Source organism: Protopterus annectens, chromosome 3.part0 (assembly GCF_019279795.1).
Source record: "Protopterus annectens isolate FY-2018-M chromosome 3.part0, PAN1.0, whole genome shotgun sequence".
Lineage (NCBI taxonomy): Eukaryota > Metazoa > Chordata > Ceratodontiformes > Protopteridae > Protopterus > Protopterus annectens.
In genome coordinates this window covers 1,497,637,343-1,497,652,744 of record NC_056731.1, presented here as the reverse complement: position 1 = coordinate 1,497,652,744, position 15,402 = coordinate 1,497,637,343, and the positions used below count along the sequence as shown (strand labels likewise).

The following is a 15,402-nucleotide window of genomic DNA, read 5'->3' as shown; positions in this document are numbered from 1 at the left end:
AAATGATTTATGATGTTACACACAACATTTACTTGGGGGAAATTGATATCTGGCGTAGATATCTGGATGGTGTGGAAGTTGGATGTGGAATACTTGATGGAATTCGTCGAGTATCTCAATGATAATAGATGGGGTTTACAATTCACCATCAACCATGACCCACACAAGATCACAACATTTATCGGAGACCTGCATGTTCTCATTCAGAAAGCGGAAAAATCTTGGATCTTATTTCAACCACTATAAACACCATCATGATCACATCAATCATAACATGACCCAAACCTTAATCTCTGGAGACAAGCTTGTGGGCTGCATGCCATGTGGACATTGCAGCCACTGCAAACATGTGCTAAAAAACAAACAATTCTCCAGTAGAAACTGCAGTATTATATCTGACATTAAACAATTCTCCAGTAGCAATTGCAGTATTATATTTGACATTAAGTTTTTTGCAAATTGCAGTACGGATTGGATCATTTACATGGCTTCTTTCAGTTGTCATGCATTCTACATAGGACAAACATCCAGACCTCTTAAATTACGCATATCTGAGCACCTCAGTGATGTCCAATGTAAGAAAATGAGCAACGCCCTTTATAAACATACTCTTAAAACATACCACAGCAAAGTTTCATTTTTACCATCATTGATAAAATAACAGGTGACAGATCTAATAAATCTGGATGGCATAGCATATTAAATGCAAAGGAGAAAAAATGGATTGTGAAATTAGGTGGACTTTTCCAGCCTGGTCTTAATGAATATTTATGATTTGGTACATTAATGAATATTCATGCGCTCATCAATGATATTTTGTGACTAATTATTTCCAAATGTATAAAAGAACTTCAAGATGTTTTTGGAATTTACACTGATGAAGGCTAGGTTAACACCACAGCCAAAACCGGTCTGTTTACTCTTGTGGTTTTTTATTTTAACAACTAATTTACACAGCTCACAGTTGCTGGCTTCTGTTTTTTTGTCTACCATGTGTTTTTGAGCCATGCAATTACTTCAGTGCAGGGGAATTCTTTCTGAGTTAAAATTACCACAAAAAAAGCAGAAGTATTTAAAAGCTAAATACAATATTATAAGTCTAAAATTCAACTACCTGAAGACACAAACTCAGTTATGAGCCCCCATCTTCCAATTTAAATTATTTAATGTCAAGGAAGCACAGACTTGAGAAAAGAATAGCATTTCTTTTTCATCTAAAGGCTATCTAAGGTTGTGAGATACACACACATACACACACACACGAAGTTCTTATCCTCCAATATAATTCAAATTTGTGATCCTTTTTGTCTGGTCATATACAAATTCATTTTTTATATTTACTTTTTTCAGTCATGTGATACCACAACTGTATACAGTGGATATAAAAAGTGTACACACCCTAAAATGCCAGGTTTTTGTGATATTGTTTTAAAATGAGACCACAATAAATAATTTCAAAACGTTTCCCACCTTTAATGTGACCTATAACCTGTACAATTCAATTGAAAAACAAATCTGTTAGGGGAAAAATATAAAACGTAAAAAAATGTACAATAAGCTGGTTGCATCAGTGTGCACACTCAAACTAATACTTTGTTGAAGCACCTTTTGATTTAATTACAGCAGTCAGTCTTCTTGGGTACACACCTGCCATCAATTAAAGAGACTCTGATTAACCCCAAATAAAGTTCAACTATCCTAGTAGGATTTTCCTGACATTACTCAGTTGAGTGCTACAGCAAAAGCCATGCTTCACAGAGAGCTTACAAAGCATCAAAGGGATCTCATTGCTGAAAGGTATCAGTCAGGAGAAGGGTACAAAAAATTTCCACAGTATTGGATACACCATGGAACATAGTGAAGACAGTCATCAAAAAGTGGAGAAAATATGGGACAACAGTGAGGAGAAGAGAGGGAAGGCATGCCCGAAGGCAGGTAAAGGCTAGGACTGTGGTAGTGAGGGTCGGAACTTTTAATGTCAGTAGTAGGACTGGTATAGGGAGAGAGCTAGCTGATATGATGGACACAAGGAAGGTTGGTTTATTGTGTGTGCAAGAGACCAGATGCAAGGGGAGCAAGGCTAGGTGTATCGGAGGTGGGTTCAAACTGTTTTATCATTGTGTGGATGGGAGGAGAAATGGCATAGGGGTTATCCTGAAGGAACAGTATGCTAAGAGTGTTTTGGAGGTGAAAAGAGTGTCAGATAGAGTGATGTTTATGAAGCTGGAAATTAATGGTGTAATGATGAATGTTGTTAGTGCATATGCTCCACAAGTTGGGTATGCGATGGAAGAGAAAGAAAAATTTTTGGAGTGAATTGGATAAAGTGGTGATGACTGCATCCAAGGGCGAGAGAGTGGTGATTGGAGCAGATTTCAATGGGCATGTTGGTGAAGGGAACAGAGGGGATGAGGAAGTGATGGGTAGGTATGGTGTTAAGCAAAGGAATGCAGAAGGTCAGATGGTAGTATATTTTGCAAAAAGGATGGACATGGCTGTGTTGAATACATATTTTAACAAGAGGGAGGAGCATAGGGTGACATACAAGAGTGGAGGAAGATGCACACAGGTGGATTATATATTATGCAGAAGGGCCAGTCTGAAGGAGATTGGAGACTGTGAATTGCTGGCAGGGGAAAGTGTAGTTAGGCAGCATAGGATGGTGGTTTGTAGGATGATACTGGTGATCAAGAAGAGGAGAAGGAGTGTGAGGGCAGCACCAAGGATCAAATGGTGGAAACTGAAAAAGGGTACTTGTGAGGTGGAGTTCAGGGAAGAATTAGACAGGCACTGGGTGGCAGTGCAGAGTTACCGAATAGCTGGGTAACTACAGCAGAGCTAGTAAGGGAGATGGCTAGAAAGGTGCTTGGTGTGATATCTGGACAGAGGGAGGAGGACAAGGAGACCTGGTGGTGGAATGAAGAAGTACAGGAGAGTATGCAGAGAAAGGTTGGCGAAGAAGTGGGATTGTCAGACAGATGAAGAAAGTAAAGTAGACAGGAGTATAAAGAGAGGAGGTGCATGGCAAAGAGAGAGGTGGTGAAGGCTAAGGATAAGGCATATGAGGAGTTGTATGAAAGGTTGGACACTAAGGAGAGAGAAAAGGACCTGTACCGATTGGCTAGACAGAGGGACCGAGCTAGTAAAGATATGCAGCAGGTAAGGGAGATAAAGGATAATGAGGGAAACGTACTCACAAGCAAGGAGAGTGTGTTGAGCAGATGGAAAGAGTACTTTGAGGGGCTGATGAATGAAGAGAATGAGGGAGAGAAGGTTGGATGATGTGCAGACAGCGAATCATGAAGTGCAGTGGATTAGCAAGGAGGAAGTAAGGATAGCTATGAAGAATGGCAAGGCTGTTGGTCCAGATGACATACCTGTGGAAGCATGGAGGTGTTTAGGTGAAATGGCAGTGGAGTTTTTAATTAGATTGTTTAATGAAATCTTGGAAAGTGAGAGGATGCCGGAGGAATGGAGAAAAAGTGTTTGTTACTGATTTTCAAGAATAAGGACTATGTGCAGAGCTGTAGTAACTACAGAGGGATTAAATTGATCAGTCACAGCATGAAGTTATGGGAAAGAGTAGTGGGAGCTAGGTTAAGAAGAGAGGTGATGATTAGTGATCAGCAGTATGGTTTTATGCCAGGAAAGAGCACTACAGATGTGATGTTTGCTCTGAGAGTGTTGATGGAGAAGTACAGAGAAGGTCAGAAGGAGATACACTGTGTCTTTGTGGACTTAGAGGAAAGCATACGACAGGGTGCCTAGAGAGGAGTTGTGGTATTGTATGAGGAAGACGGGAGTGTCAGAGAAGTACATAAAAGAGTGGTACAGGATATGTACGAGGGCAGTGTGACAGTGGTGAGGTCTGTGGTGGGAGTGACAGATACGTTTAAGGTGGAGGTGAGATTACATCAAGGATCAGCTCTGAGCCCTTTCTTATTTGGAATGGTGATGGACAGGTTGATAGACGAGATCAGACAGGAGGCTCCATGGACTATGATGTTTGCAGATGACATTGTGATCTGTAGTGAGAGAGTAGGGAACAGATGGAGGAGACCCTGGAGAGGTGGAGATATGCTTTAGAGAGAAGAGGAATGAAGGTCAGCAGGACTAAGACAGAGTATATGTATGTGAATGAGAGGGAGGATAGAGGAATGGTGAGGATTCAGGGAGTAGAGGTGGAGGAGTTTAAATACTTGAGATCAACAGTTCAAAGTAATGGTGAGTGTGGAAGAGAGAGTACAGGCAGGATGGGGTGGGTGGAGAAGAGTGTCAGGAGTGATTTATGACAGACGAGTACCAGTATGAGTGAAAAGGAAGGTCTACAAGAGAGTAGTGAAAACAGCTATGTTATATGGGTTGGAGACAGTGGCATTGACAAAAAGGCAGGAGTCAGAGCTGGACGTGGCAGAGTTAAAGATGTTAAAATTTGCACTGGGTGTGACGAGGGTGGACAGGATTAGGAAGTATATTAAGAGGGTCAGCCCAGGTTGGAAGGTTTGGAGACAAAGCCAGAGAGGCAAGATTACGTTGGTTTGGACATGTGCTGAGGAGGGATGCAGAGTATACTGGGAAAAAGATGCCAAGGATGAAGCTGCCAGGTAACTGGAAAAGAGGAAGATCTAAGATAAGGTTTATGGATGTGGTGAGAGAGGACGTGCAGGTGGTTGGTGTGAAAAAGCAAGATGCAGAGGACAGGAAGAAATGGAAACAGATGATCTGTTGTGGCGACCCCTAACGGGAGCAGCCGAAAGAAGAAGAAGAAGAAGAAGTGATGTTGCAAAAAACTGGATGTCCCTCCAAAATTGATGAAAAGACAAGATAAAAACTGGTCAGAGAGGCTGCCAAGAGACCTACAGCAACACTGAAGGAGCTGCAGGAATTTCTGGCAAGTAATGGTTGTGTACGACATGTAACAACCATCTCCTAGTCTCCATATGTCTGGACTATGGGGTACAGTTGCAAGAGGGGTAGAGTTGCAAGAAGGAAGCCTTTTCTTACACAGAAAAACATCCAGGCCCAGCTAAAAATTTGCAAAACCAATACATCAAGTCTCCCAAAAGCATGTGGGAAAATGTGTTATTGTCTGACGAGACCAAGGTTGAACTTTTTGACCACAATTCCAAAAGGTATGTTTGGCACAAAAACAACACTTCGCATCACCAAAAGAACTCCATCCCCACAGTTAAGCATAGTGGTGGCAGTATCATGCTTTGGGATTGCTTTTCTTCAGTGGAAATGGGGCTTTAGTCAAGGTGGAGGGAATTATGAACAGTTCCAAATACCAGTCACTTTCGGCCCAAAACCTTCAGGCGTCTGTTAGAAAGCTGAAGATGAAGAGGAATTTCACCTTTCAACATGACAATGACCCCAAGCATACATCCAAATCAACAAAAGAATGGCTTCACCAGAAGAAAATTAAAGTTTTGGAATGGCCCAGACCTAAATCCAATAGAAAATCCGTGGGGTGACCTGAAGAGGGCTGTGCACAAGTGATGCCCTCGCAATCTGACAGATTTGGAGCACTTTTGCAAGGAAGAGTGAGCAAATATTGGCAACACAAGATGTGCCATAAGACTCCTACCTAAGAAGGCTGAATGCTGTAATTAAATCAAAAGGTGCTTCAACAAAGCATTAGTTTAAGGGTGTGCACACTTATGCAACCAGCTTATTGTACATTTTTTATATCCCCCCCCCCCCAACAGATTTGTTTCTCAATTGAATTGTACAGGTTATAGGTCACATTAAAGGTCGGAAAAGTTTTGAAATTATTTATTGTGGACTCATTTTTTTATATCACAAAAACCTGGCATTTTAACAGGGGTGTGTACACTTTTTATATCCACTGTATGTCTGAAGGAAGTATAGCAGTTAGCTAAGAGGATTATAAGTCTGATTCCCTCGGCCTACATTTGCGTACTGTTTGTCTTTAAGCAAGTCACTTAATAAGTTAGTGATCCTAGGTCTCCCCTGAAAAGGGACAATTGTGCCCAGCAAGCTTACCTGGTTAAGTAAAATAAATAAAAATCAGAAAAGAAATTAAACAGTGTAAGGAAAAAAAAAAAAAACAAACAAACATCAGTGCTAGGATAGAGTTAAACAGTACCAAATGGAGAGAGATCACTTGTCAAAGAACAAAACAAAGCAGAAGAAATATATAACCATTACAGAAACAAGTAAATATCTAAACGCAAGAAAGTTATAGCTAAAATGCAAAATATAGTGAATGAATAATTAAACATACTTCTAGAAATCAAAGATCATGTGTAAAACATTTGCTATAAAAAATGAAATTACTACTGCCATGAATGAATGATTTTATTATGTTTTTACTTACTGAAGATATGACTGCCAATTTACTTTATTTCCTCGAACTTCTGCTGCCTTAGCTGCAATGATATTTGTTGGAACAGCTGCATCTACAGCTCCCCTTATATCCATTTTGTTCAAGTTCTGGTGTACAGTAGGAACAGCAGAATTAAATCCTAGTGAACAAACAAAGTGAAAACTGAAAGTAGGGTTTCAACTAAAATAATTAAACAATTTGTTACCCACACCCTTTGAGCCATCATGTTAAGAAAATCTTGAAGGTGAATATTCTAAAAGAATGAGGTTTAACATCTGCAAAGCACAGGATCAAACTATCACTAAGTCAGAGCAACAAGTGACGCAGTGGCTAGACTTGTTAATGCTAGCAAACCTGGGTACCATTCTTACTGCACAAACTTGCATGAAGCATTAGATCAGGTATACCATTCAACCCAACTGTGTTCCAAACTCAGGTCACAGAAATTATTTTTAACAATGAAACTCACTTAAGATTCCCTCTCTGTGGCTCCCTTCCAATGTGAATATTTGCAGTGATTTATCTTCAGCATTACCGGCCAATTTCCAGCCATAAACAGATAGATTTTAAGTATTTTGAAAAACAGAAGTACTACTTTTCATCACTATCAAATGTCTCACTGTAATGCATTACTAATCAGAAATATGATTACACAAAATGTAATGCTACCAATATCTGCTTCCACTACCAAGCTCAGTAATACTAATGATATCTGCAAGCATTACATCTGAGAAAATGCAATAAAACATGATAAATATATATATTGTTTTAAAATGTATGCAGTTAGCAATGCCCGTTATTTGGTTCAGTTAGAAAATAAATAAATAAATAAAAATACAATATCAAAGAAAGGCCGATAGAAGAAACAAAAAAGTAGTGCACATCTAAAATGTGGCAGCATTTAAAAATACCAGTGTCTGTACATCAGAAATATCAACTAAAGAGGAAATAAAAGATGTGAGAAAGTACTCAACTATGTAACACAGATGGAAGAAGCCTTAACTGTGGTCCAGATGATCCAGATTTAATTAACAGACCCATCCCTGGACTGCTGGGAGGGGGCTGGCAATGGATAACAGTTTGCTAGCTCACTGATCACTGGGGCAAGAAAACATTGCTGGCTAGGACTACAGTCCACAGTGGAGACCAAAGCTATAATCATAACACAAATGGACAGAGGATGCACTTGCATATCATTTATAGGCGGCATGTGTGTGTGGTGATATGCACATCTTAGTCTGCTACGTTGCATAAAGGGGTGTAGAGACTTGAACTGTAGGTACAACAAAAATCACAAAAAAGCCAAACTACCACAGAAGATGGCTAAACTCAGCCCAACTTTCACCCCATCTGGTAATGGGGCTACATCCAGCATGACGACAGGGACAACACAAATGATTCAATATGCCAAAAATGACGGGAGCCGATAAGATAGAGTACAGCAAAAAAATGAAAATAAATAAAAGTAATGAAAACAAGATATAAAAAGATGTATTTTGGCAAAATGAACTTTATAAGTTTACTAATTCAAATGAAAAAAATAAAGACAAATTATGCACACCTACAACTGTCCCATATTTAACACTCATCCATTATGTGCATTGCAATTATGACTGAAATAAGTGCAATTTCTATTTTTGATGGCAAAGCCTAGGAGGGAACTGATAACCACACACCAGTGTCGTGGCTCTGCTTCCACACTTCCCACAAATATGAGCAACAGTGCTTTACATTCAAAAGGATAGGACATTTGTCATGACCTCTGAGCGTGTGTGTGGTGAGATGCATATCCTGCATTGATATTAGTCATTCCAATTACCACACACCATGTGATACGGAAGAACTGAGTTACTGAACTGTTTATATGAAATTCAGCTGTTTACTACAGCTAACACTGTAATTAAAATGTCATACATATTCTTGAAAACTTACAAAGAAATAGTAAAATCTTGTGTTAGTCAATAACTACTCAGTGAAACATATCTGCAGATGTTCAAAATCTATTGTAAGATTTGCAAGAATGCATTTTTTTCTCTCGGCTAAAAACATGTTTCATGCATTCTGGTATCCCACTACACTAACAGGTTAACCCAGTTATCCTTACTTCTCAAAAACAATGCCTCTAGCCCTCTCACTCCTTCACTCCTCAAAAAAGTTATACAATTACAGTTTGACACATTTTCTTGTGAAAAACAGAGCCTTCAACTCTCTCTCTCATATATATATATATATATATATATATATATATATATATATATATATATATATATATACACACATATATATTATACATACACACACACACACACACACACACGTTTCCAGATAATGTAGCTGAAAAGTTAAATTCTCACATTTAGGGAAATTTCTGTCTTTTCACATAAGGCTTGGATGTAAGCTACGTCTTCTGATTCACTAAAAGCATCTTGTGCTGATTAAATATTCCTAAGCATTTTTACTCATACCAACGACTTTCCTATGTTCTGACCAGAAAGTATCTTCACAATGGTCTTCTCAATAAAATATGTTCCTATTTATCCTCTCCTCCTTAAATGCCCTTGACAGTTTTGTTTGCCTACCACAACACCCTCCTAACATGGGAAAAATATAACACTGCCATGTATTAGATCCTTCCAGTCACCACTTCTCTCTTCCTACATAAAGATGGACTGAAAATACATGTCATATCAATAAATACAGAATACAAAGATTCTCGAGTCATCTGTAAAGTAGCCCATGCAGACTGAGAATGCCAAACCAGGTTAAGACGTCTTATTTTCAGACACCAAACAGGATGACAGTGAATCACTGAACAGAATTTTAACACAACAAAGTAATACCAAGAACACAACATTTGCTTAAAGCTCTACACAAATACTACCCCATAACTGAAAGTTACACAGTTACTATCTATTAAGTTCCTACCATTCAAGTTTATTTTTCTTCAGAAATCTAAATGACAACATGGTGTTATTAACAATGCAATCTTAACCACCCGCCTTCCAGAGAACAAGGACGGTTAACAGCTTTTACTGACCTTGCAGTGTTATGCATAAACACAACATTGATGACAAAACAAACCAACTCCTAATAAAGGGGGGAAAGTCTGCCTGGAATCAGATTTAGGAAAAGGTTTTTACTGCCAAGGTCTGGTTCTTACCAGTCTCTGCATACTTCTCAAACCAGACACAGCGCACATTAAATGAACTCAACACAACAGTTCACAGTAACAGCGTTAACATGCAACATTTCTGAGGAACATCTTTATTTATATACTTTATTTTCCATTCTCCGTTACACAAATTTTCTCACCATTTCAAAGCATCACTTCCTCTTTACTGAGATTAGTGGCATATTATATTGACCCACAAAGAAAGAAAAGGAGCGTACAAAAACGGAGATAAAAAACAAGAATGAGACATTATGTGATTTATGTCCAATGCCCTATACCACATCTGATACAACCAGAATGTCATGATCAGGCAGAAGTAAAGCAAGAGTGGGCCCTGCCTTTAAAAATACGTCTAGATTTCCCGTTTTCTTCTCATATTTTCTGAACACCACTGACTGGAAAAGCATAACAATCAAACTGTCACCACATGAATGAAATCACACACACCCCCATCCCCACTAGAAATTAAATTGGGAACTGAAGGAAAGATCTGATCTCCTAGTTACAGATTAGCAAAATCCGGCAAAAAAATAAACAAAAACTAAACTGACACTAATAAGAGACACTGCTTTAAAATTCTTAGCCTCACACACACGCTCTGCAGTACATCTTACCAGCGTCTTGCTTTCCTTCCTCAACTGACAGAACTGCTAAAGGACGTCGCAGATCAGATTCAGTCAGGTGATTTCAGTCATGTGGCTTAATTCCTGATATCACGTGATTCAGCTATCGCGTCTGGATTTTTAGGTGTTTAGGCAGTACTTTTTGTCATTGTTTAGTTATGGGGATTGTACTTTCACTGTCTGTATTACGTATGCCGTACTGCACTTAGGTTGGTTGGTTGCAAAGACACTGAAAATATGTAAATGTTATTTGTTCTCTTGCTGCTTAAATACGTTTTGTTTCTTTGCATGTATGTGGAACTGGAACAATCTACTGTATAAATGTTTTGCTGGTCTGTGTCTTTCAGCGATTCATTGTTTAGCAACAGCAGGGAAATGGTTTACATTGCAGAAGATGGGGAAGGGACTTTTCTAAATCTCAGCCTCTCCACCTTCTTTCAAAACAGGATAGAGCTGGAAAAGACTATATAAAAGAGGTGAGTAAATCGAGGATTTCGTGAAGAAGAGCCAAGACAGAGATAAACCAATGATCTAGTTTGGCTCTTGAAAGCCCATTAAGAACCGAGTAGCTGCGAACTATGGAAAATAGGAAACGGTAATAAATGCGACATGTATATCATGATGTACACGTTTAAATAAACCTACAAGCATGCACGATGTCAAATAGTACATTTAATTTGCTATACCTTGTCAGACTCAAAACTGTGTGTGTGTGGGGTGGGGGTGTATACCTTGACAGAAGTTCTGCATAAACTGAAAGCAGAGCTTTCTATTAGTTTACTAAGATATATAAACGATACGTTTTGGAAAGCCAGTCTCCGTACCACCTTAAATTCAATTGCATTTTTATAGAACATTTAGTTCAGCGATATTCCTGCAGACTAAAATTTCATTGCACATAACAGTAAAAATACACTTAACTTTTTATGACATTGGTATTAATGGTGTTTTACATTCAGTGTGACAGATCAGATGTGCTTGCAAGATGGAAACGTACTTTTATTATTTTTTTTTTAACTGAACAGCTCTTGCTCACCAGGTAAGTATTGTCCATCTTTAAAATTACTGTAAACTGTATTCCAGTTGTACATTTTATTTTGTTGAACTTCAACACGACAAAGCTTAAAACGTACGTCTTCTAACATTGTCTGTAATTTTACTGAAAAGTTGATCATTAGAAATAGAATAAGCAGTTCCACAAATATTTTAGCTGAAAGTTTAGAAAGATAAGGATGCTGGTGAGCGGTTCCCCTACCAACGTTTAGAAAGATAAGGATGCTTGTGAGAGGTTCCCCTACCAACGTTGATAATGATGCTGGTGAGACTTTTCCCCTATCAGGATAACACATCTGTGTTCTATTTTTTATGCCTTTAGGCAAATACATTTCTAGTTCAGACAGCGAATGTTTCTTCACACAGGTTAATTCTTGTTTTTTTTTCCTCAACTCAACACTTTCCAGAAATCTCCCTGTTGCATCGTTTTTTTGTTTTTGTTTTTGGATTGGGGGGGGGGGGGGGGTGAGACTGTTGATCACCTATGGCAGGCATCGGGCATTTTATTTGCTTTTAGTTCTATTTCCAGATCTCATATATGTTAAAGTACTTTTTGGAATCTACACATTTTCAATCTGGAGCTAAGATGGTTTCTTTCCCAAATATTGCATGTAGTTTTCAAATCTCTCGTATATTACATCTTTAAGAGTTCTGTAAAACAGCTTTGCGGTGACTGGTATAGCACAATAATCATTAACAGTGTCAGAACTTATTTACAATCTATGCGACATTTATTTTGCGTTGTTAAACTGTCAAGGTCAGACTGCATTTCAGTGAGTGCAAGGAAAGATACTGACAATACGTACTTTTTGTCAAACAGCTTCTTGGTTGCAAAATCAAAAGGTTTTAATTTATGCATTGTTTTATTCAGTGGCATATTCTGGGCTTGTAAATGACAAAGGAACATGTCTGCCACTTTCCTGTTTTGAGTAGTGGCTAGTGCTGCATTAACAGTGATGCCTGCTTGGTAAACTCTTTCAGCTATGCTGTAAGTACTGCTCCAGCTGTAGTCACATCCATTTTAAGTTTCTGACTGGAAGATGATGTTTTTTCAGTGCTCTCAGAGACATTCCTGAAGGGCTGTTTCAAAAAAAAAAAAAAAATGCACAGTATTTGTCTAGAACTTTCTCGACTGCTTTTACATCTTAAACTGCTGACATTGCAGTTAGGTGAAAACCGTGGTTAATACACCTAAAGTGCCATTTAGGCCAAGTAGATCAATGGCTTTTACTGTATTTGCTTCATTGTATGTTACAAAATACATTTTCTCAGCTGAAATTTTAAATTCAAGCAGTAAAGAAATCTGTTCAACTACTTTTTTTAGCTATATGTTTTTTATGGAAAGGGTTAGGCTCCCCAGAAAAAAAAATGCCTTTATTAAAATGGTTATCAGAACTGTGTACTATAACAAAACTGTCGGCATATTGTGAATGTGAAATGTGCATTTCAAATGTCAGTGCTGCATTATTGATATTTTCAAGTTTTTCCATGGTTTAAAGTGGTTTATATATTTGGCAATAAAGAGTATGTTCCCTTAATTAACAAAAACATTAAACTTTTCATTGTCATTAAGACTAATGCTCATCAAAAAATTTTTCCAGTTATTGTAAAGTACTTGTTTTGCTCTTGATGTTTGTCATGGTCTCCAGAACTCCCTGTCCTTGCTTTGTACTGATGCTTATTCTTCCAAATATTTGTTGTTTCGCTTGCAATAGAATAATATCAGGAATTGTGAATATTCCATGTCTAAGGAAATAGCTTGAAATTGAATCTTTCACTTTCAGAGCACTTCTATTTGTACTCATTTTACATTTGTATTTATTTATACATTCTGTGTCAGATATCAAACTGACAGTAAGAAGCTGTCCACCTTAGATATATCTGTTGCAGTAAAATTGTACAAGAGAAACATGTCACTTAATGCAGCTGTAAAGCCATTGTCAAATGCAGTGATATATACTTCTAAATAAATGTGTGCATTGTACATTTGTCAAGTTCAGTTTCTAGCCCCCCCCTCCAAAAAAAAAAAAAATGCCCCAGCCGTTACTGGAGGCAGATCAACTTTCAGTACATAATGCAAGCATTACCTTGACATATCAAGCATATTGAGCTGATCTATACATAGTGATAGTAATACAGTATTTATTACATGTTTCTTACAAAATGAGCTAGGCTGCCATTAATATATTGAACTGTCTTAACAGATGCTATAAATAATAAAATACCCATTATGAGTTTCATAGATGGGCCAGGCACTATTAGTATATTGAGCTAATCTCTTTAGATATTAAAAAGATTGCAGTACCCATTATTTATTTTTCACAAACTGATATTGGTATATACTGATCTGGTCTCTGTAGGTACTATAGTACCCATAATTTCTTTTAAAGGGGCCAGGTCAGCACAACTAGTATACTCATCTGCTCTGTTTATATGGGTCTACTTTGAAACATCTAACACCCAGAACATCTAATTTTATGACATTGAGCTCAGAACATCTAAAACCTATAACATTGAATTTTACAACATTTAACACTACAAATCACAAGAAAATAACACCCCCTCCACATATAACGATACCAAACACACTTTTTACTACTTTTCTGCTCCCCACCCCCCCCCCGTAAATTAAATTTACCAACTCCAAGATCGCACTACAGTTGGAAAAAGTTAATTTCCTAACCCCATTGTATCAAGCCCCCCCCCCCCCGCAGAATAGTTTGGTGTTATATGTGGAGGGGATGTTATTTGCATATGATTTGTACTGTTAGATGTTATGAAATTAGATGTTATGGGTTTTAGATGTTTCAAAGGGGATCTGTATTTTTAGATATATATATATATATATATATATATTTAAGCAATATTATAGTTCCCAGTGTATGTGCATCACAAATGGGCCAGGCTGATATCCTGATGTGGTCTAACTATTACAAATACTGCAGTTCCCATTATGTTTCTCAAAGAGGCTCAGCAGCAATAAAGTAAACATAAATAGATATGTTATTTAAGGGAAGCAAAACAAATGGAAGTAATATACCTTGCTGTCTATATTTATGTATGTTACGATCTTTCATAAGTTAGAGAATACAAACAGTTCAGACCTTAGTTCAGACAATGCCTAATTGAACAATATAAGTGCACATGTCAGAATAAAGGACATGTCACCTAACTCTCATTGTTGTATTGTTACGTTCAGTTCAGAAAACCTCAGCTGCTTAATCTCTTAACTTCTCCAACATATAAACTCATACTGATGTCTTCACCATAGACCCTATCCATTCCCTACTATTTATTTAATATCCATTTCTTCTGTTATTAGCTCTACTGCTGTAGCTCTTAGTATTTTACAGTTTCTACTGTCTTCACTGCTAAAATTTCCCTCCACCCTTGCATGGTTCTATGCCCCTTCTTTTGGTCTGAACTCTGACCTTACCTATAAGACCTGTATTACACATTATATACTTCTGATCCTACTGCTTCTTAAACCTTCTTGTGGATATGTGTATATCTATGTTGCATCACTGTACTGCTTAATTTAGTTATACCTGTGATTTACATTACTGTTGTTACTATGTATACAACCCAGGCTGAGCCTCCATATAGTCAAACTTGATCAGTACTACAGCCATACAGATTTGATAAGTGAGAAAACATGCTCTTGAGCCACTGCTGTTGTTTGTAAACAAGTACAGAAAGCCAGCAATCAAGTGTTGCTCCCCCCAAAAGAAAATATGCTGCTGGTTTGCATGTACTGATATCCTATCCAGACTCTATACATCGCCCGGATTCACTAATCCTCCGTGTAAGACTTAATAAGTCTTACTCGGAGGCTGCAGTTGAATGGTTTGACATCAGCGTGCCATGAAAAGTCATGAGGGCATGCTGACTCAACCGTAACTCTTACACAGACTGAGTAGGAAAGCAGGGGGCATGTCCCACTGCCGAGCAGTCTAAATGTGCATGCCCCTGCAATGTTTTAAAAAGCATAATGTCAACACACAAGAGCGAGTTCGCTCAAATGTACTTGCACCCAACACCACACTGCCTGACACTGTGAACCCCCATCCCACATATATATAAAGTAAATAAGTAAATTTTTTTTTTTTTAAATCCATGATATAGCTGCCCATATTTGCGCGTGTGTGAGTGGGTGTGCCCATTGCTTAGCTAGAGTTAGCAATTCTGACATGGAAGAGCATAAG

At 38.0% G+C, this 15,402-nt stretch overlaps 1 protein-coding gene across 1 annotated transcript in view; it reads right to left on the bottom strand.

The window, feature by feature from the left end:
• Positions 1-10,230, bottom strand: part of ATP6V1H (ATPase H+ transporting V1 subunit H) — a gene marked incomplete in the record, with an annotated part of 1,920,819 nt that extends 1,910,589 nt beyond the window's left edge. Inside the window, 2 exon segments of the mRNA XM_044065517.1 lie at positions 6,341-6,488; positions 10,136-10,230. Coding sequence (XP_043921452.1) covers positions 6,341-6,444 — 104 coding nt within the window.
• Positions 10,231-15,402: the final 5,172 nt, after the last annotated feature.